General features: G+C 44.9%; 1 protein-coding gene across 1 annotated transcript in view; it reads left to right on the top strand.

Moving 5' to 3' along the window:
• The window catches only part of PGGT1B (protein geranylgeranyltransferase type I subunit beta), a 65,903-nt gene that overhangs the window by 38,484 nt on the left and 5,809 nt on the right, over positions 1 to 21,610 (top strand). The window contains exon 6 of the mRNA XM_044275918.1: positions 11,741 to 11,786. Coding sequence (XP_044131853.1) covers positions 11,741 to 11,786 — 46 coding nt within the window. The remainder of the gene's footprint in view (positions 1 to 11,740; positions 11,787 to 21,610) is intronic.

The following is a 21,610-nucleotide window of genomic DNA, read 5'->3' on the forward strand; positions in this document are numbered from 1 at the left end:
TTAACAATAAAACATATCCGGTATCGCTGTGTCCGAAAATGCCTGAACTAGTAAAATGTTTTAAAAAACATCCTGTGCTGTAAACGCCGTAACAGTAAAAAAAAGAACACACACAGACAATTCGACATTTTTCTTACCAATTATTGAGTAACAGTGATCAAAAAGTCGTACACACTACAAAATGGTACCAATAAAACTATAGTTTGTCCTGCAAAAAACAAGCCCTCCTACAACTCTGTGGATGAAAATATAAAAAAAAGTTATGAAAATGTTTAGATTTTTATTTTTTTTGCTAAAGGTTTTTATAAGAGTCATGGCAGAGATGAGTCATCTGAAACCACGTGATGCTGCGCTGGGACCCACAGGGCAGAGCGGCAGGAATTTAGGCAAACAAACCTAGATGTAAACAGTGCATGGGGGACCGTCTGAGCCCTGTAAAAATGGCGAAAATACCTAAAAACAACCCCTTTAAGGGGTTAAATGTAAACAGTTTATTGAATTGAACACAAAAATCTGAATCAGATTTGTAAAGTTTGATTTGGATTTTTAAATGCAACATTGCGAAAAAGGACCTGTCACCTATCCTGACATTTCTGTCTTGGCAAATAATTGTATTTCCCGTGTAATAACCATTCTGGAGCCTCTATTCTATTTCTTATGACTCTATGATGTGCCATTCCTCTGTTATTCCTGCTAGTAGTTTCTAAGTAAAGGTACATCTGCAGGTGAAGGAAACAGCTAGGCAGTCCCAATTCACATTTTGTTTTGCCACATGTCCAGTTTGCATGGACTGGCCAGGGAAATTTCCTGATGGGCTGATACCCAGGGGGCATTCTGAGCCCTTCTGCGGTACATAGCGATCTGACACTCCCAGAGTTAAAGGGGTATTACCATCATAGACAATGGGGGCACATTGTCTGATAGGTGGGACCCGCTCCTACGCCGAGAACGGAGCGATAAGAACGGAGGCTGGAGTTAATAGGAGTGCACCGCGCTTGCATGGCCACCACTCCCATCAATTTCTATGGGGCCGATGGAAATATCCGAGCCAGTGCTTGCCCATTTTTGGCTGCTCCGTAGAAATGAATAGAGGGCGGCCTGCGCACTGCGCCCTCTACTACCTTTCCCTGCTCCATTCTCAGTGTAGGTGCGCCTATCAGACAATCGGGGCATATTCTAGCGATACGCCCCCATTGTCCTCTGATGGTAAAACCTCTTTAATTAACTAAGGGAGCTACAGGTAGATATGTCCCCAGCCGGGCACCACAGGTGTCCTCCTCAATTCAGTTGTATCCCCATTATCAAGACGGTGATGCAGTTGAATACTGTGGTGGGCACAGGACCGCTTGGCATCCCTCATAGAAAGCAGGCCACTAAGCTTGAAGCCTCTGAGGCAGTGTACGGATGACACAGGCATCTAAGACCTCAGGCTGGAAGAGGCCTGTGGCCTGCACTACAGATGGTATGGCTTCTGTCAATTTGGTTGGGCCCTTGGCAGTATGTGGGAACAACCTAACCCAGGTTTATTCTTTCTTTGTTTTTACCTGCTGTTTTTGTAGGTGCATTCATTTAGGCTGCTACTGTAGGATCAATATAGCTTAAATGGTGCTGACAGTGTTCCTGACCTGGTTAAATATTATGCTTGTTAATATGCAAATGCAAAATGTCCGTCTTTTTGCATATTTGCCTAAATGCTTGTGTTTTGCATGGAATTTTTTTATGTGTGCACTGTGTGACGTTGTGCAGCACTAACAATCGGATCCACTGTGAGGTCTTCAAGATTTCCATGAACTACTTGCAAATTATAACTCTGTATTAACACGAGTAATGACAAGTCCCTATGAATAAATCACCTTTCATATAATAGTAACTTCATGATGTAGAAACCGCACTCCGTTGTATGGAAATATTCTCATTGAACAATGGGCATCTTTGCATTCTGTGTTTTGGTTGACTAACACTTAAAGGGAACCTGTCACTATGAAAATGGAGTGCAATCAGCGGGCAGCATGTTATAGAGCAGAAGGAGCTGCCCGCTCATTCTGTAAAACTTGTAGTTTATATATTTACTAGATAGCAACACCATCCACTATAACAGTGACATCTACAGCACCCCGCCCCCTTAACAGTGACCTCCACATCTCCCCACCCCTTAACACTGTGCCCCGTCCCTTAAAATTGGCCCTCCACAGCAGCCCACCCCTTTTAACTTTGACCTTTACAGCAGCCTTCCCCTTTAACAGTGTGTTTCACAGCACACCACCCCCTTGACAGGGGCCCACCCTCTTAAGTGTCCGTTACAGCAATCTGCCCCTTAAAACTGACCTCCATAGCGGACTATCCCCTTAACTGTGATCTCCACAGCTGCCTGCCCCTAGGGTGGCCAGAGGTCCAGTTTTAGGCCGGACAGTCCTGCTTTCAGACTCCCTGTCCTTCATCTGGCGCAGGGCCTGGATGGACACAAGGATGTCCTGTTGAACAGCTCACTCTAAGATAGCATCACTGTGCTGTCTGAGTGTGAGCTGCAGGGAGAAAGTCACTGTCCCTCCCACCTCTGCAGCTGACAGAAGTTGATTTTTAACTTCATTTTTTCATTCCCTGTCGGCTGAGGAGTGGGAGGAGGCGTGACCTAACTGAATCAGGGGCTTGTCCTTTTCAACAGCTCACTCTAAGATAGCAGCACTGTGCTGTCTGAGCGTGAGCTGCAGGGAGAAAGTCACCCTCCCTACCTCCCCTGCAGCTGACAAAAGTTGATTTTTAAGGGCTCTTTCACATCTGCGTTCTTTTCTTCCGGCATAGAGTTCCGTCGTCGGGGCTCTATGCCGGAAGAATACTGATCAGGATTATCCTAATGCATTCTGAATGGACAGTCCGTCCTTCAGGATGCATCAGGATGTCTTCCGTTCCGGAACGGAACGTTTTTTGGCCGCAGCAAATAGCGCAGCATGCTGCGCTTTTTGCTCCGTCCAAAAATCCGGAACACTTGCCGCAAGGCCGGATCCGGAATGAATGCCCATTGAAAGGCATTGATCCGTATCCGGCCTTAAGCTAAACGTCGTTTCGGCGCATTGCCGGATGCGACGTTTAGCTTTTTCTCAATGGTTACCATGGCTGCCGGGACGCTAAAGTCCTGGCAGCCATGGTAAAGTGTAGTGGGGAGCGGGGAGCAGCATACTTACCATCCGTGCGGCTCCCGGGGCGCTCCAGAGTGACATCAGGGCGCCCCAAGCGCATGGATGACGTGATCGCATGGATCACTCTGACGTCACTCTGGAGCGCCCGGGGAGCCGCACGGACTGTAAGTATACTGCTCCCCCGCTCCTACTATGGCAACCAGGACTTTAATAGCGTCCTGGGTGCCATAGTAACACTGAAAGCATTTTGAAGACGGATCCGTCTTCAAATGCTTTCAGTACACTCGCGTTTTTCCGGATTCGGCGTGTAATTCCGGCAAGTGGAGTACACGCCGGATCCGGACAACGCAAGTGTGAAAGAGGCCTAACTTTGTTTTAATCTCTGTCGACTGCGAAGTAGGAGGGGGTGTGGCCTAACCAGATCAGGGCTTGGCGGGACCTAGAAATTGATTTTTAACTTCATTTTTTCATTCCCTGTCAGCTGAGGAGTGGGAGGAGGCATGGCCTAACCAGATCAGGGCATGTCCTTTTGAACAGCTCGCTCTAAGGGTACTTTCACACTAGCGTTTTTCTTTTCCGGCGCTGAGTTCCGTCCTAAGGGGCTCAAATCCGGAAAAGAACTGATCAGTTATATCCTAATGCATTCTGAATGGAGAGTAATCCGTTCAGGATGCATCAGGATGTCTTCAGTTCAGTCTTTTTGACTGATCAGGCTTTTCAGAATACCGTAGCATGTTATATTTTTACCTCCGGCCAAAAATCCTGAACACTTTGACTGAACGCCGGATCAGGCCTTTTTCCCATTGACTTGCATTAACGCCGGATCCGGCGCCGTGTGTTCAGTCAAACCGGATCCGGCTTTTGCATATTAAACCCGAAAAATGTGAAAAAAAAGTTAGTCCATAAATGGCAGATCCGTTTTTTCCAATGCATTTTTTCATTGTGATCAAATTCAAATGTAATCCGTTTTCACACGTTTTTCCGGATCCGGCGGGCAGTTCCGGTGTCGGAATTGAACGCCGGATTTAAACAACGCTAGTGTGAAAGTAGCCTAAGACAGCAGCACTGTGCTGTCTGAGTGTAAGATGCAGGGAGAAAGTCACCCTCCCTCCCACCACTGCAGGAGGCGTGGCTTAGCAGGCCTGGGGGCGGGGTTTTAAGTTTGTCTTTTAAAGGTGGACATATTGTGGTGGGGGGCGTGTCTGGGCTCCTTCCTGCAAGAGTGATGCCCCTCTGGGCACCTTACTGACTCATTTGCATACCAAATAAACTGGATTTTCAAAGGATAAAAACATCTGTTGCTGGATCAAAGGCACATCTTGAAATAAGGTGCTAAGTGCTATTAGGCCATGGCTTTACTTCAATAGCAATTATTCTTGTGACAGATTTCCTTTAAAGCTCTCCTACAACAGTGAAGAAAAATGGCTGGGTTGTTATGGAAACCTGGTGTCAAACTGTATGTGGAGGCTAACGGCGTGTGAGATTCTATTGGCTGATAAGGGTCATGTGACCAAGCTTCTGTTGGCTAATGCATTTTTTTGGGGAATATCTCAGGAATGTTACGTCCTAGAGAGCTGAGACCCCCCACATTTTTAGTATTTTATTATATCATTTCATGGGACAACACTGAAGATATAACCCTTTTGATACAATGTAAAGTAGTCAGTGTACAGCCCTCAGAGTCCTATCAAGAGGTTGTCTTTTTAAAATAGACGTGTGAGTGCTGCCAACATTGCTGTAGAGGTTAAAGAGGACCTTTCATCAGGCTAGCTCTAGTCTAATGATTATCCTATCTTATAGGGATGTCAGAAAAATGTCCAGACTTCACAGTACCCCTGCTCCAGGGCACTACATTGGCAGACTGTTACTGGCTAGATGCATGTCCTAGGCAGCCTGTTTGACCGTTTCATCAGAACAGTCCATCATTGTGTGTTTTAGGTGGCCTGCACAGTGTCTTGGTAAGGCCTCTTTCACACTTGCGTTGTCCGGATCCGGCGTGTACTCCACTTGCCGGAATTACACGCCGGATCCGGAAAAACGCAAGTGTACTGAAAGCATTTGAAGACGGATCCGTCTTCAAAATGCTTTCAGTGTTACTATGGCACCCAGGACGCTATTAAAGTCCTGGTTGCCATAGTAGGAGCGGGGGAAGCAGTATACTTACAGTCCGTGCGGCTCCCGGGGCGCTCCAGAATGACGTCAGAGCGCCCCATGCGCATGGATGACGTGCCATGTGATCATGTCATCCATGCGCGTGGGGCGCCCTGACGTCACTCTGAAGCGCCCCGGGAGCCGCACGGACGGTAAGTATGCCGCTCCCCGCTGCACTTTACCATGGCTGCCAGGACTTTAGCTTTTTCTGAATGGTTACCATGGCTGCCGAGACGCTAAACGTCTGATCCGGCAATGCGCCGAAACGACGTTTAGCTTAAGGCCAGATCCGGATCAATGCCTTTCAATGGGCATTAATTCCGGATCCGGCCTTGCGGCAAGTCTTCAGGATTTTTGGCCGGAGCAAAAAGCGCAGCATGCTGCGGTATTTTCTCCGGCCAAATACGTTCCGGTCCGGAACTGAAGACATCCTGATGCATCCTGAACGGATTTCTCTCCATTCAGAATGCATTAGGATAAAACTGATCAGGATTCTTCCGGCATAGAGCCCCGACGACGAAACTCTATGCCGGAAGAAAAGAACGCAAGTGTGAAAGAGCCCTAACTCTGACAGTCATGGAGTACTCTGGTTTCTTCATATACATAGTGGAAAGTTATGTGTTAGGTTGTGTATCCGTGTTTCACAGTTTTCAAAATCTCTGCTGGTTGACATTGAATGTGAACCTTCACTGTTTATATCCATGGGATGATAGTCTGTGCTGGTCATGAGATAATACAAGTAAGCAGCTTGTGAGCTGTAATGGGTCCAGTGCTCTTAGCATTATAGTAGTCACTGTATTTACATCTCCGTAGCCTGTAGGCACAGACTGGCTGGCTCCTCAGACTCCAGTAAACAAGAAGACGACACCTTCTAAATCACATATGACCTTAAAGGGGTTGTCCCATTTCATTAATTGCTGTTAATCAGTTTCCCCAAGTGTCATTGAATAATCTTCTAAATAACTTCCATTTCCTAACTTGCACGGTTCTCCTGAAAAATGCCTTCATCTGCGCCTCTGTTGTCTACCTGTATCCCATGGATACGGCCGGATACTTGCGGGGCTTGTATGTGCCGCGCCTGCGCACAATGTCCTACCTTCTCCCCAGCCGGCCGCTCGAGAACGCGCACGCATGGCTGTTTTACAAGCTGGGGAGGCGTGTCCTGCATGCTGGAGATAGTGCCGGGGAGAGAGACTGTCTGCCTGCTACGCTGCTGTCCTGCAGATTCTAGAGGAGGGAGGAGGGCCCTGGAAGATCACGGTGGCAGAGGTTAGTGATTGATATGCTCCCCTGGGCCCTATTAGTCACGGGCCGACTCCTTCTGGGCGCCGGAGCACACGGCGTCCTCGGTTGCTATGACGCCGTGCGCTCCCTCATGCCACCGGAATACAGTGATACATCTTACAGATCATAGCAGTGTATTACTGTTTTCCGGCAGCATGAGGGAGCGCACGGCGTCATAGCAACCGAGGACGCCGTGTGCTCCGGCGCCCAGAAGGAGTCCAGGCAGCAATCCACAGATGCCCCCACCCCATAAGTGCCCTCCACAGATGCCCCCCCCCCACCCCATAAGTGCACTCCACAGATGCCCCCACCCCATAAGTGCCATCCACAGATGCCCCCACCCCATAAATGCACTCCACAGATGCCCCCACCCCATAAGTGCACTCCACAGATCCCCCCCCCACCCCATAAGTGCCCTCCACAGATGCCCCCCCACCCCATAAGTGCACTCCACAGATGCCCCCACCCCATAAGTGCCCTCCACAGATGCCCCCCCCACCCCATAAGTGCCCTCCACAGATGCCCCCCCACCCCATAAGTGCACTCCACAGATGCCCCCACCCCATAAGTGCCCTCCACAGATGCCCCCCCCACCCCATAAGTGCCCTCCACAGATGCCCCCCCACCCCATAAGTGCCCTCCACAGATGCCCCCCCACCCCATAAGTGTCCTCCACAGATGCCCCCCCACCCCATAAGTGTCCTCCACAGATGCCCCCCCACCCCATAAGTGTCCTCCACAGATGCCCCCACCCCATAAGTGCCCTCCACAGATGCCCCCCCCCCCCCCCATATAAGCTGGGTAATAGGTCAGTGATAATATCAGAGACCGGGAAAGCTGGGTAATAAGTCTATAAGACTTATTACCCAGCTTTCCCGGTATCAGATATTATCACTGACTTATTACCCAGCTTTCCCGGTGTACAATATTATCACTGACTTATTACCCAGCTTTCCCGGTATCAGATATTATCACTGACTTATTACCCAGCTTTCCCGGTGTACAATATTATCACTGACTTATTACCCAGCTTTCCCGGTGTACAATAATATTACAGACTTATTACCCAGCTTTCCCGGTATCAGATATTATCACTGACTTATTACCCAGCTTTCCCGGTATCAGATATTATCACTGACTTATTACCCAGCTTTCCCGGTATCAGATATTATCACTGACTTATTACCCAGCTTTCCCGGTGTACAATATTATCACTGACTTATTACCCAGCTTTCCCGGTGTACAATAATATTACAGACTTATTACCCAGCTTTCCCGGTATCAGATATTATCACTGACTTATTACCCAGCTCTCCCGGTATCAGATATTATCACTGACTTATTACCCAGCTTTCCCGGTATCAGATATTATCACTGACTTATTACCCAGCTTTCCCGGTGTACAATATTATCACTGACTTATTACCCAGCTTTCCCGGTATCAGATATTATCACGGACTTATTACCCAGCTTTCCCGGTGTACAATATTATCACTGACTTATTACCCAGCTTTCCCGGTGTACAATAATATTACAGACTTATTACCCAGCTTTCCCGGTATCAGATATTATCACTGACTTATTACCCAGCTTTCCCGGTATCAGATATTATCACTGACTTATTACCCAGCTTTCCCGGTATCAGATATTATCACTGACTTATTACCCAGCTTTCCCGGTGTACAATATTATCACTGACTTATTACCCAGCTTTCCCGGTGTACAATAATATTACAGACTTATTACCCAGCTTTCCCGGTATCAGATATTATCACTGACTTATTACCCAGCTCTCCCGGTATCAGATATTATCACTGACTTATTACCCAGCTTTCCTGGTGTACAATAATATTACAGACTTATTACCCAGCTTTCCCGGTATCAGATATTATCACTGACTTATTACCCAGCTTTACCGGGAAAGCTGGGTAATAAGTCAGTGATAATATCTGATACCGGGAAAGCTGGGTAATAAGTCTGTAATATTATTGTACACCAGGAAAGCTGGGTAATAAGTCAGTGATAATATCTGATACCGGGAAAGCTGGGTAATAAGTCAGTGATAATATCTGATACCGGGAAAGCTGGGTAATAAGTCTGTAATATTATTGTACACCAGGAAAGCTGGGTAATAAGTCAGTGATAATATTGTACACCGGGAAAGCTGGGTAATAAGTCAGTGATAATATTGTACACCGGGAAAGCTGGGTAATAAGTCAGTGATAATATCTGATACCGGGAAAGCTGGGTAATAAGTCTGTAATATTATTGTACACCAGGAAAGCTGGGTAATAAGTCAGTGATAATATTGTACACCGGGAAAGCTGGGTAATAAGTCAGTGATAATATCTGATACCGGGAAAGCTGGGTAATAAGTCAGTGATAATATCTGATACCGGGAAAGCTGGGTAATAAGTCAGTGATAATATCTGATACCGGGAAAGCTGGGTAATAAGTCAGTTATAATATCAGACATCGGGAAAGCTGGGTAATAAGTCAGTGAATATATCTATCTATATCTAGCACAGATCATATGGCCACTAGCTAACATGCATTTGGGCTGTAGTGATTTATTGTTTTTGCTGCACAGAATGGGTTTGTAACACAGGTTTTATGTGTAAGTGTATTAGAATGCAGGACAGCCACAAGTTACTCCATTAGTTCACTAGCATTGGTCAGTGGTCACTGAGTGATTCCCCAGCAGGGGGAGGGGCTTTACATACTCTGCAGGCTCCATGTGGATGACTAGGACTGAGCTCTGAGGGTGAGTCATGAGGAGGCGTGGCCTTCACTCAACTGCCTGAGAAGCAGGAAGTTATCAGGACATTTACTGCTGGTAAGATTGAAACAGCAAAGTGGGACAACCCCTTTAAATTGTTTTGGTGTGCCAGACGTTGTAGTGCACTCCTTACAGCATCTAGCGCATCTCTGCAGCCCTCTCATTGTCCCTTCTTAGGTGACCTCCTTTCACTCCAACAGTATCAAGAACCTAGTTAACATCTAACGATCAAGTGTTATAAATGTTATACTAACGCATTTGTACCCCTCAATGTATTATCACAAGCCTAGTACAGTAAAATGAAAAGTTTTTTTTTTTTTTTTGATTTTACTACTGATGCCCTATCCTCAGGATCTGCTTGGTGGTGATCGAACACTCAGGACCCCCGCCAATCAGCTCTTTGAGAAGGCATTGGCACTCCTGTGAGCATTGCTGCTTTCTCAGCTTACCAAGCAGGGTGCCGTACGTTGTATAGCAGCTGTGCTTGGTATAGTGTTCAGCCCCATTGACTTCTCCGGGGCTGAGCTGCGCCTAGTCCACATGACTCGTGAATGTGTCATCACTGGCCTAGGAAAAGCTGTGAGAAGGCCGCAGCTCTCGCAGTAGTGCCGGTGTCTTCTCAAACAGCTGATCGGCAGGGGTCCCAGTCACCAATTAGATACTGATGACCGATCTATAATATATATTAGCAGCAGAAGGACCCGGCTTCGCACCAGTATATTTCTTCTATTTCATTTAATGTTTGTGTGTGTCGTTAAAAAGATATCGACAGTATCCCCCATGACAGTCACCTCTACAGCACCCCACCCCTTTAACAGTGAACTCCTGCCCTAACAGTGACCTCCACAGCGCCTGCCCCCTTAATGCTAGGGCTACACGACGACATGTGTCGCGCAACATTTTGTCGCAACAATTTTTATAATGATAGGCTATGGTGTCGCATTGCGACATGTGACACAACAATCGCAAAAATCGCAGCATGTCACATGCCGCAATGTGACACCATAGACTATCATTATAAAAATTGTTGTGTAACATCAATGTCACGCGACACATGTAGCAGTGTAGTTGTGCCCTATGTGTCGTGCGTCGTTGTGCAGCCTTAGCCTAAAGCTAACCTACAGCAGTGAAGAAAAGTGGCTGGGTTGTTATGGAAACTTGGAGTAAAACTGTGTGTATGTGGAGACTAAGGGCCTGTGAGCTTCTATTGGCTGATAAGGGACATGTGACCATATGTATGGCAGTTGGGATATGAAGAGAGACTTTCAGGCTTCTATTGGCTAATGCGGGTCATTTTTGGGGAATAGCTCAGGAATGGTACATCGTAGAGAGCTGCGACCCGGTTTAAAACCTTCCCGGACACCTGATGTACCTGTGTGCCAAATTTGGTGATCAGGTCCAGTCGTTTGGTCGCGCATAAAGAACAGGCAGACAGACGTCAGGAGAGACAAACTCATTCATGTTACCGCCACAGTATTCTTTCCCAGATAGTGATGTGTACCAAGTTTAGTAGAAATTGATCGATGAGTTTTTGAGTTACAGAGACATGTGTGTAGTAAAACCAGTTGGAACATACAAACTCCATGCATCTGCTGTGTAGGGGCGTATGACCCCCACGGGATTTCTTTCCAGGTAGCAAGGGGTGTGTATGCCAAGTTTCGTTGAAATTGATCGTTGCGTTTTTGAGTGATCGCTGGAACATACATGCATGCATACATACACATATATACGTCCTTCTTTGTATAGATAGCTATATACTGTATATTTGGTAGATTTATTTTTACTGTGATAGGCTTGTGATAATACATTGACAGAGAGATAGAACTGTGTTAGTGGAACATTTATTGTACTAGAGCAGGGATCAGCAACCTTCGGCTCTCCAGCTGCTGTGAAACTACAACTCCTAGCATGCACACTTAATCGGCTGTTCTTGTAACTCTCATAGAAGTCAAAGGGGGATTTTGGGAGTTGTAGTTTTAGAACAGCTGGCGTGCCGAAGGGTGCTGATCCCTGTACTAGAGAGGTTCTTACTATGTACTGGTGTAATGTGCCTTCTTGGCAGTATGTAATTAGTTTATACTTTTTTACTTTTTGGTTCTTTGTATGCAATTATCTACTAGTATTCAGATCAAACAAAAAAACTTAGAAATTATGTTTGAAAGGGATCTTAAATGTAACAAAATTGACTTTCACTACTCTTTCAACTGTATACTTTCTGTTGCAATGTGTCAGTTGGTGTGCAGTGTTTTTCAGCATCTGAAACTCTTGCTTGGCATAAAATTTTGTGGCGAGTTGGAGCAGTTCCTGAGTCTACCTCCGAAATGATTGTTTTGAGAAGGTGGGAGTAAAGTTTTGCTCATCCATAAATTGCCATTTTTTATTTCCGTTCCAGTCATACGAGAATGCACTGGGGCAAGGAGCTGGACTAGAAGCTCACGGTAAGATCATGTGATGTACATGTCATTTTAACATAGTTTTTCTTCAGTACTGTTAGGGTACTTTCACACTAGCGTTTTTCTTTTCCGGCACAGAGTTCAGTCCTAGGGGCTCAATACCGGAAAAGAACTGATCATTTTTATCCCCATGCATTCTGAATAGAGAGCAATCCGTTCAGGATGCCTTCAGTTCAGTCTTTTTTACTTTTCTCAGGACAGAGATAATACCGCAGCATGCTACGGTTTCATCTCTGGCCAAAAAAAAACGGAACACTTGCCTGAATGCTGGATCCGTTTTTCCAGATGAGAGACTGAGACGGAATTTCAATGCATTTGTAAGACGGATCAGGATCCTGATCAGTCTTACAAATGCCATCAGTTAACATACGTTTTGACGGATCCGGTAGGCAGTTCCGGCGACAGAACTGCTTGCCGGATCACTCTGCCGCAAGTGTGAAAGTAGCCTATGGGTTTCTGTCTAGATATGTGAATAAGCTATTTTGATTCCTTTATGTACCAGAAAAAAATCTGTGTGGGTTTATTAAAGGGAGACCTTAACCAGCGACCTGCCTATCAAACTATTTGCATAGACACATGGCTGTGGTTCACCTGATTAAAACTGTTTTTCTTTTGTTGATCCGGGGCTTCGTTCAATAATTGATACTTTTTCCAAATATGTAGATTAGTCTTTTAGTGCAATGAGGGCATCACCATTGCTCTTGTTGCACTCATACTTTATTAATTTCTGTGACCAGCCCCTCCCTCACTGCTTTGATTGACAGGACCAGGCAGTGGTAAAGCGGCAAGAGAGGGTCTGGTCACAGAAACAAGTGGAGCTTGGGTTCAACAAAAGTGATGGTGATGCCCTCAATGCACCAAAGGCCTAATCTGCATATTAAAGGGGGTTGTCCAGGAATAAAAAAAAATGAAAATACTTAAATATTATTTTATAATAAATATATTCACAAATACCTTTCATTACTTAGAATGGCTTGTTTTGTCTAGGGAGCAATCATTAGAAGAAATAAAATGGCTGCCGTCCTATCTGTACACACAAAACCTGTCCTAATCACACAAGTTACTTCACCACAATGAGCCATAGTGCTGCCTCGTCCTCCTCCTTGCTCTGCTTGTCACGAATCATGATCCTGATTACATGTAAATCTCTGTGGGAATGGAGAAGATGAGGAGGGTGAGGTGTGGCTAATGAGCAGCAGCCCTTGTGTGCAGTCTCCAGTACCACAGCCCAAAATTGCCACAGCCTGTCCGTCCTCTCTGTACTTCATGTCTCCTCAGTGAACTAAATTCCCCAGAGATTCAGCTGAAATTTCTTATCTGTATTCAGGACCATAATCCCTGACAAGTAGAGAGGAGGAAAAGGATGAGGCAGCTCTTTACCTCAGTGTTGTAAAGTAACTTGTCCTTGTGTGATCAGGACAGGTTTTGTGTGAACTAATGGGAAAGCAGACGTTTTGTTTCCCCTGATGATTGCTCCCGAGACAAAACGAGCCATTATAACGAATGAAAGGTATTTGAGAATATATCTCTAATAAAGTAATATTTAAGTATTTTCATTTTCTTAATTCCCAGAGAACCCCTTTAAGAAAAAGTATCATAACTCTGAAACGGAGCCTCAGATCAACAAAAGAAAAACTGCATTTTAATCCCATGAACCACAGCCAGGAAAGGGAGGTCACTAATAATAGGAAAGGGAGGTCACTAATAATAGGAAAGGGAGGTCACTGATAACAGATTAAAGTCAGGCGGCTTAAAGGCAATCTTGACCTGTGACCTAAGCCTGTATTAGGGTCCATTCACACGTCCGCAAAATGGGTCTGGATCCGTTCCACAACGTTGCGGAACAGATCTGGACCCATTCATTTTCAATGGGGCCATAAAAGATGCGGACAGCACACAGTGTGCTGTCCGCATCCGCACTTCCGTTTCGCAAAAAAATAGAACATGTCCTATTCTTGTCTGCAGACACTGACAAGAAAAGGCATTTCTATTTAAAGTGCTGGCCATGTGCGGTCCACAAAATGCGGAATGCACATGGCCTGTGTCTGTGTTTCGCGGATCCGCAATTTGCAGATCGCAAAACACTTGTGGATATGTTAATGGACTCTTAGACTGGCAGATCAGCAAGCAATCGTCGGAAGGGAAGCGTTCTCTCCCGGCAATTGCTTGCTAGCTAACAGAGACTGCTGCTATTACTGTCTAGTGTCTTTAACTGTCTAGTGGTTTGCCAGCGGCAGATCGCCATTAGGCAGCGTTTACTCGTTCATCCGCGGTAGTATTACACTGCAACATGAGCGTTCTCAATGGGGCGGCCAGGAAGCCCGGTGACATCGCCAGCACTGATGGTCGGGCTTTAGCACTGCCCTAGCCAGTAAAACAGCTAGGGCAGCGCTAAAGCTTGCCCATCAAAGCGGGTGACGTCACCGAACACACTGCTGGGCGGAAGCCGCCGCCCGGCAGTGTGTTATTGTAAACAAAAGAGCCTGTGACCTACGCGATCTAGCGCAGGGCAAGGGAGCGCATCGGAGCATGAGATGCTCCGATGCTAGCATCAGGTGGACTGACTGGGTGAAAATATGGGTTTGTCCGGGTTCAGCTCTGAACCCTAGACAACCCCTTCAAAGCTGAAAAGGGTGAGCGTAGGTTTGCAGCAGTGATTGTCATTCTCTATCTGTGGTTGCAATTTTAATTATTGTTTATTTCTAAATAAAGGGTTTCTGCCAAGTTCATAAGTCATAACTAGGTGATCATTGGGGGTCCGACCACTGGAACCTCTACTGACCCAGAGAATGGAGGTCCTCTTCTCCCAATCTGATGGGGTAGCAGGTCCGGCATGCGCCCTACCGCTCTTTACATTCTCTATGGGAGCGAATGAATGGAGCAGCAGGGGATAGGGGATAACTTCAAAATTGGCACAACCTGTGGAGAACTCTCATTTTGGTGGTTTTACGTATTTATTTGAATGACAACCAATCACTAATCCCTGTGTTAGGGCTCATGTACAAGGCCGTTGCTCGGCCGTTCCGTGCGTTGGGGTCCGCAGTTTGAAGTCCCCAATGCACAGGCAACATCTGTACAGATTCCGCAGACAGATCCAGACCCAATAATCCTGAATATGTCTGTGATTCGTCCGCACCGCAAAAAAAAATTTTTTGTTTTTTTTTTGCGGTGCAGAGGCATGGAGAGAAACCCTACGGAAGCACTCTGTAGTGCTTCTGTGGGGTTCCGTGCCTCCGTTGTGCACCTTCCGGGTATCCATGATGCGGGTGCCTGGATATTGCGGACCCGCTGTTTGTGGGCTGCAATACGGGCATAGCTGAGCAACGGCCGTGTGCATGAGCCCTTAGACTTCTGAAGACAGTGGTTGGCTGCAGCCGTCATGTGTCCTATACCGGCACATCACTAAACAGCTTGTAACAAGTAGCTGTAGGAGGACTAGAGCAGCAGCACAGCAATGCTAGAGAAAGAGGGGATGATGTATATATTTTTGTCAATGAGGCGGCTTGTCTGAGATTTTTAATTATCTTGGACAACCCCTTTAATATGATAAGTATAAACATCCAAGGACGCCAAACTGTGTGCATTTTCCCAGGTTTATAAATGAAGCCGTGAGAGGAAGTCCTCACCCCTGTGAACCAGTGAGATTTTATTCCTCTTAATATTGTGATTGGTCCAGGGCCATTGGTCTGTGGAATCCTAGTAAAGGAGATGAAATGTGGGAAAGTGATGCTTTTACTTTTGCCAAGTAAACTTTTTATGCCCAAAATTGGTAATGTGCTTTCTGTGTGCCATCCAGCGCTCAGCGGGCAAATGTGTGATATCTGTCTAATCAGAAATAATAGGACATTAGAAGATGTAGGTACACATACATATAAAACGTGTTACCAGAAGGCTTTCTTTTCTTTCTGACCTGGCACAGCTGCCTTTACATCAGTCATGACTTTTTTACAATAATTCCACTGTAGTGCGGTCTAAGCTCATAGTTTCAAATTTAAAACATGTGGAATTTATCTAAAATTCACACCGAGATGGGCTCCATTAACCACCTCCGTACTGGCACAGGTAGAACAGAATGTGTATTCCACATGTAAACCATGTATTTCTAGACTGATGCTGAGCTAAAACCTCATGTACCATATCAAGTAGTCTAGTTGGATTGTAACCAAAGGTTCAGGAAGGGTAATAGTAGCACCCATATTTCTGCACTTTGCGGTGGGTGCGTGTTCCGCCTGATATGGGCAGTCAGTTTGGCCTAGAGCGCTCTTTCATCATGTTAATTAGTTCTAAGATGAGCAGGTCTTTTACTTTTTCAGTGGGTAACCCTTTCAAGACCAGGCCATTTTTCACCTTCATGGCCACGTCTAATTTTGCAACTCTGACATGTCACTTTGTGCTATTAACTTTGGAACACTTTTTTACTTATCCAAGCCATTCTGAGATTGTTTTCTCGTGACACATTTTACTTCATGACTGTCATAAATTTGAGTCAATATATTTTGCCTTTATTTATGAAAAAATCCCAAATTTACCAAAAATTAAAAAAAATTAGCAATTTTCAAAATGTCAATTTCTCTGCTTTTAAAACAGAAATTGATACCTCTAAATATTTATTACTGAACATTCCCCATATGTCTTCTCTATGTTGGCATCTTTTTGTAAATGTCATTTTAATTTTTTAGGACGTTAAAAGGCTTAGAATTTTAGAAGCAATTCTTAAAAAAAAAATTAGAAAATTTCCAAAACCCACTTTTTAACCCCTTAAGGACCAGGCTCATTTTCACCTTAAGGACCAGGCCATGTTTTGCAAATCTGACCAGTGTCACTTTAAGTGCTGATAACTTTAAAACGCTTTTACTTATACAGGCCATTCTGAGATTGTTTTTTCGTCACATATTGTACTTCATGACACTGGTAAAATAAAGTCAAAAAAAATAATTTTTTTGCATAATAAAATACCTAATTTACCAAAAATTTGGAAAAATTAGCAAATTTCAAAGTTTCAGTTTCTCTACTTCTGTAATACATAGTAATACCCCCAAAAATTGTGATGACTTAACATCCCCCATATGTCTACTTCATGTTTGAATTATTTTGGGAATGATATTTTATTTTTTGGGGATGTTACAAGGCTTAGAAGTTTAGAAGCAAATCTTGAAATTTTTCAGAAATTTACAAAAACCCAATTTTTAGGGACCACTACAGCTCTGAAGTCACTTTGCGAGGCTTACATAATAGAAACCGCCCAAAAATGACCCCATTCTATAAACTACACCCCTCAAGGTATTCAAAACTGATTTTACAAACTCCGTTAACCCTTTAGGTGTTGCACAAGAGTTATTGGCAAATGGGGATGAAATTTGAGAATTTCATTTTTTTGCCTAATTTTCCATTTTAACCCATTTTTTCCACTAACAAAGCAAGGGTTAACAGCCAAAGAAGACTGTATCTTTATTGCCCTGACTCTGCCGTTTACAGAAACACCCCATATGTGGCCGTAAACTACTGTACGGCCACACAGCGGGGCGTAGAGTGAAAGGTGCGCCGGATGGTTTTTGGAAGCCAGATTTTGCTGGACAGTTTTTTTGACACCATGTCCCATTTGAAGCCCCCTGATGCAACCCTAGAGTAGAAACTCCATAAAAGTGACCCCATCTAAGAAACTACACCCCTCAAGGTATTCAAAACTGATTTTACAAACTTTGTTAACCCTTTAGGTGTTGCACAAGATTTAATGGAAAATAGAGATACAATTTCAAAATTTCACTTTTTTGGCAGATTTTCCATTTTAATATTTTTTTTCCAGTTACAAAGCAAGGGTTAACAGCCAAACAAAACTCATTATTTATGGCCCTGATTTTGTAGTTTACAGAAACAGCTCATATGTGGTTGTAGACGGCTGTACGGGCACACGGCAGGGCGCAGAAGGAAAGGAATGCCATACGGTTTTTGGAAGGCAGATTTTGCTGGACTGTTTTTTTTTGACACCATGTCCCATTTGAAGCCCCCCTGATGCACCCCTAGAGTAGAAACTCCAAAAAAGTGACCCCATTTTAGAAAGTACGGAATAGGGTGGCAGTATTGTTGGTACTAGTTCAGGGTAGATATGATTTTTGGTTGCTCTATATTACACTTTTTGTGCGGCAAGGTAACAAGAAATAGCTTTTTTGGCACTTTTTTTTTTTGTTATTTACAACATTCATCTGACAGGTTAGATCACGTGGTAATTTTATAGAGCAGGTTGTCACGGACGCAGCGATACCTAATATGTATACAATTTTTTTTATTTATGTAAGTTTTATACAATAACTTCATTTTTAAAACCCAAAAATTGTTTAGTGTCTCCATAGTCTGAGAGCCATAGTTTTTTCAGTTTTTGGGCGATTATCTTGAGTAGGGTCTAATTTTTTGCGGGATGAGATGACACTTTGGCACTATTTTGGGGTGCATATGACTTTTTGATCGCTTGCTATTACACTTTTTGTGACGTAAGATGGCAAAAAATTGCTTTTTTTGCACAATTTTTTTTTTTTTTTTTACGGTGGTCACCTGAGGGGTTAGGTCATGTGATATTTATATAGAGCCGGTCGATACGGACGCGGCAATACCTAATATGTATACTTTATTTTTATTTATGTAGGTTTTACACAATGATTTTATTTTTGAAACAAAAAAAATTATGTTTTAGTGTTTCCATAGTCTAAGAGCCATAGTTTTTTCAGTTTTTGGGCGATTATCTTGAGTAGGGTCTCATTTTTTGCGGGATGAGATGACGGTTTGATTGGTACTATTTTGGCGTACATGCGACTTTTTTGATCACTTTTATTACCTTTTTTGGGAAGTAAGGTGGGCAAAATTTCAATTTTCTCATAGTTTTTATTTTTTTATTTTTATGGCGTTCACTGTGCGGGGAAAGTAACATGACCGTTTTATAGATCAGGTCGTTACGGACGCGGCGATACCTAATGTGTAGTTTAATTTTTTATTCAGTGATAAATGTTTTTTTTTCTTTTTATCTTAACTTTTTTCACTTATTTTTTTTATTTTTTGACCCAGACCCACTTGGTTCTTGAAGATCCAGTGGGTCTGATGTCTGTAAAATACAGTACAGAACCTATATAGGTTTCTGTACTGTATTTTACTTACACTGAACAGATCTATGCTTTCAGCACAGATCTGTTCAGCACCATGGACAGCAGGACGCCTGAGCAGGCGTCCTGTTGCCATGGGAACCTTCCCCGTCTGCCACAACTTCGCAGACGGGGAAGGGTGAGGACGGGGCTTCTGGGGGCTCTCTCCCTCTCCCATCGGGGGGCTGCAAAGGCACAGCAGCCCCCCGATCGGAGAGGGAGGGAGCTCCCTTTTACTGTTAACCTTTTCCATACAGCGGTCCGTATGGACCGCTGTATGGAAAGGGTTAAACGGCTGACATCGCATCAACGATGTCAGCCGTTTATACCAGGGTGCCAGCAATGTGCTGGCACCCTGGTATACCCACTGTACACCAACGATTACGCAATGGGAGGCGGGCGGGGGATCGCAATCCCGCCTGCCGCACCGCCCGCCTCCCGCAACGCCCCCACCGCCTGCGACACCCCCCCCTGCACCACCCGCCGCCATCAAATCATGCAGGGGTGCAGGGGGGGTGTACTATATTGATTTTAGACACTCTAAAGTTTCTGATCCCCGCGGTCAGGGACCGCGGGGATCAGAAACAGCAAAAAGCGCAGCAAACCGCAGGTCTGAATTGACCTGTGGTTTGCTGCGATCGCCGACACGGGGGGGTCACATGACCCCCCCTGGCGTTTTAACAGGATGCCGGCTGAATGATTTCAGCCGGCATCCTGTTCAAATTAACCCCTGCGGCGCCGGAATGCCGATTTTAAAGTCAGGACGTACCGGTACGTCCTTGGTCCTTAAGGACTCGGGAAATAGGGCGTACCGGTACGTCCTATGTCCTTAAGGGGTTAAAGAGGACCTTTCATGGGTCTGAACATTTTAAGATAACTATGTAGACATGTAGAGCGGCGCCCGGGGATCTCACTGCACTTACTATTGTCCCTGGGCGCAGCTCTGTTCGCCCGCTGTGGCCCAGTTACCTTCTCCCATGCTTTATGGTAATTGCTACTATCGGTAAACAAGGGAGGAGTTTGCCCCGTTTCTCCCTGGGCGTTCCCTTTTTCCCTGGCTGTAGTGCTGTCCAATCGCAGCGCAGAGCTCACAGCCAGGGAGAAATAAACCTCCCAGTCTGTGAGCTCTGCGCTGCGATTTGGACAGCACTACAGCCAAGGAGAAGGAACGCCCAGGGAGAAACGGGGCAAACTCCTCCCTGGTTTACAGATGGTAGCAATTACCATACAGCGTGGGAGAAGGTAACAGGGCCACAGCGGGCAAACAGAGCTGCTCCCAGGGATAATAGTAAGTGCAGTGAGATCCCTGGGCGCCGCTCTACATGTCCTTATAACATGTTATCTTAAAATGTTCGGACCCGTGAAAGGTACTCTTTAAGGACCAGTTGAGGTCTGAAGTCCCTTTTGTGGGGCTTACATAGTGGAAACCCCCCATAAATGACCCCATTGCAGAAACTACACCCCTCAAGTTAATCAAAACTGATTTTACAAACGTTGTTAACCTTTTAGGTGTTCCACAAGAATAGAAGGAAAATGGAGATGAAATTTCAAAATTTCACTTTTTGGGCAGATTTTCCATTTTAATTCATTTTTTTCTTTAACACATTGAGGGTTATCAGCCAAACAAAACTCTATTACTCTGATTCTGCGGTTTCCAGAAACACCCCTTATGTTGTCGTAAACTGCTATAAGGGCACACGGCAGGGCGCAGAAGAAAAGGAATGCCATATGGTTTTTGGAAGGCTAGATTTGGCTGGACTGGTTTTTAGATGCCATGTCCCATTTGAAGCCCCCCTGATGCATCCTTACAGTAGAAACTCCCAAAAAGTAACCCCATTTTGGAAATTTGGGGATAAGGTACCAGTTTTATTGGCCCTATTTTGGAATACATATGATTTTTAATTGCTCTATATTAAAGGGACACTGACAGGGCCAATAAGCATATTGAGGTATATATATGGCAGTACAGGTCTTATAATGGGTATTACAATCATATAAGTATCCCCCCTGTCCACATTATACATACAGTAAACTTTAAGTTTTATAACCTGCTCCAACGGTCTTGCGCCGGATCTTGTGAAGTCCGGTACAGTAAGCGCCGCCCAGCTCATCAATATTCACTTCGCTGGGCGGCGCTTACTGTCCCCGACTTCACAAGATCCGGCGCATGCGCAGGGCACTGTTAAGCGCAGCGCTTCAGAGCGGGGACCGCAGAAGCCGCCCAGCAAACTGAATATTCATGAGCTGGGCGGCGCTTCAAAGCGGCAGTTGGGGGAGGCTGGCTGGGCGCAAGAGAGGTGAAACGCCGCCCCTTGGGCAGATTGAAGACCGTTGGAGCAGGTTATAAAACTTAAGTTTACTGTATGTATAATGTGGACAGGGGGGATACTTATATGATTGTAATACCCATTATAAGACCTGTAGTGCCATATATATACCTCAATATGCTTATTGGCCCTGTCAGTGTCCCTTTAAGTTTTTTGTCAGGTTTGTCAGTTTTTTTATTTTTTACAAAATTTGATCATGTGCTATTTTTATAGAGCAGGTTGTTACAGACGCAATGATATCAAATTTGTCTACTTTCTATTTGTTTCAGTTTTACATAAAGCATTTTTGGAAAAAAAAATTGTTTTTGTGTCTGTTTTCTCAATGCCTTATTTTATTTATTTTCTTTCTGCCGAT

The sequence above is a fragment of the Bufo gargarizans genome, chromosome 1 (genome assembly GCF_014858855.1).
Source record: "Bufo gargarizans isolate SCDJY-AF-19 chromosome 1, ASM1485885v1, whole genome shotgun sequence".
NCBI classification, from domain to species: Eukaryota; Metazoa; Chordata; class Amphibia; order Anura; family Bufonidae; genus Bufo; species Bufo gargarizans.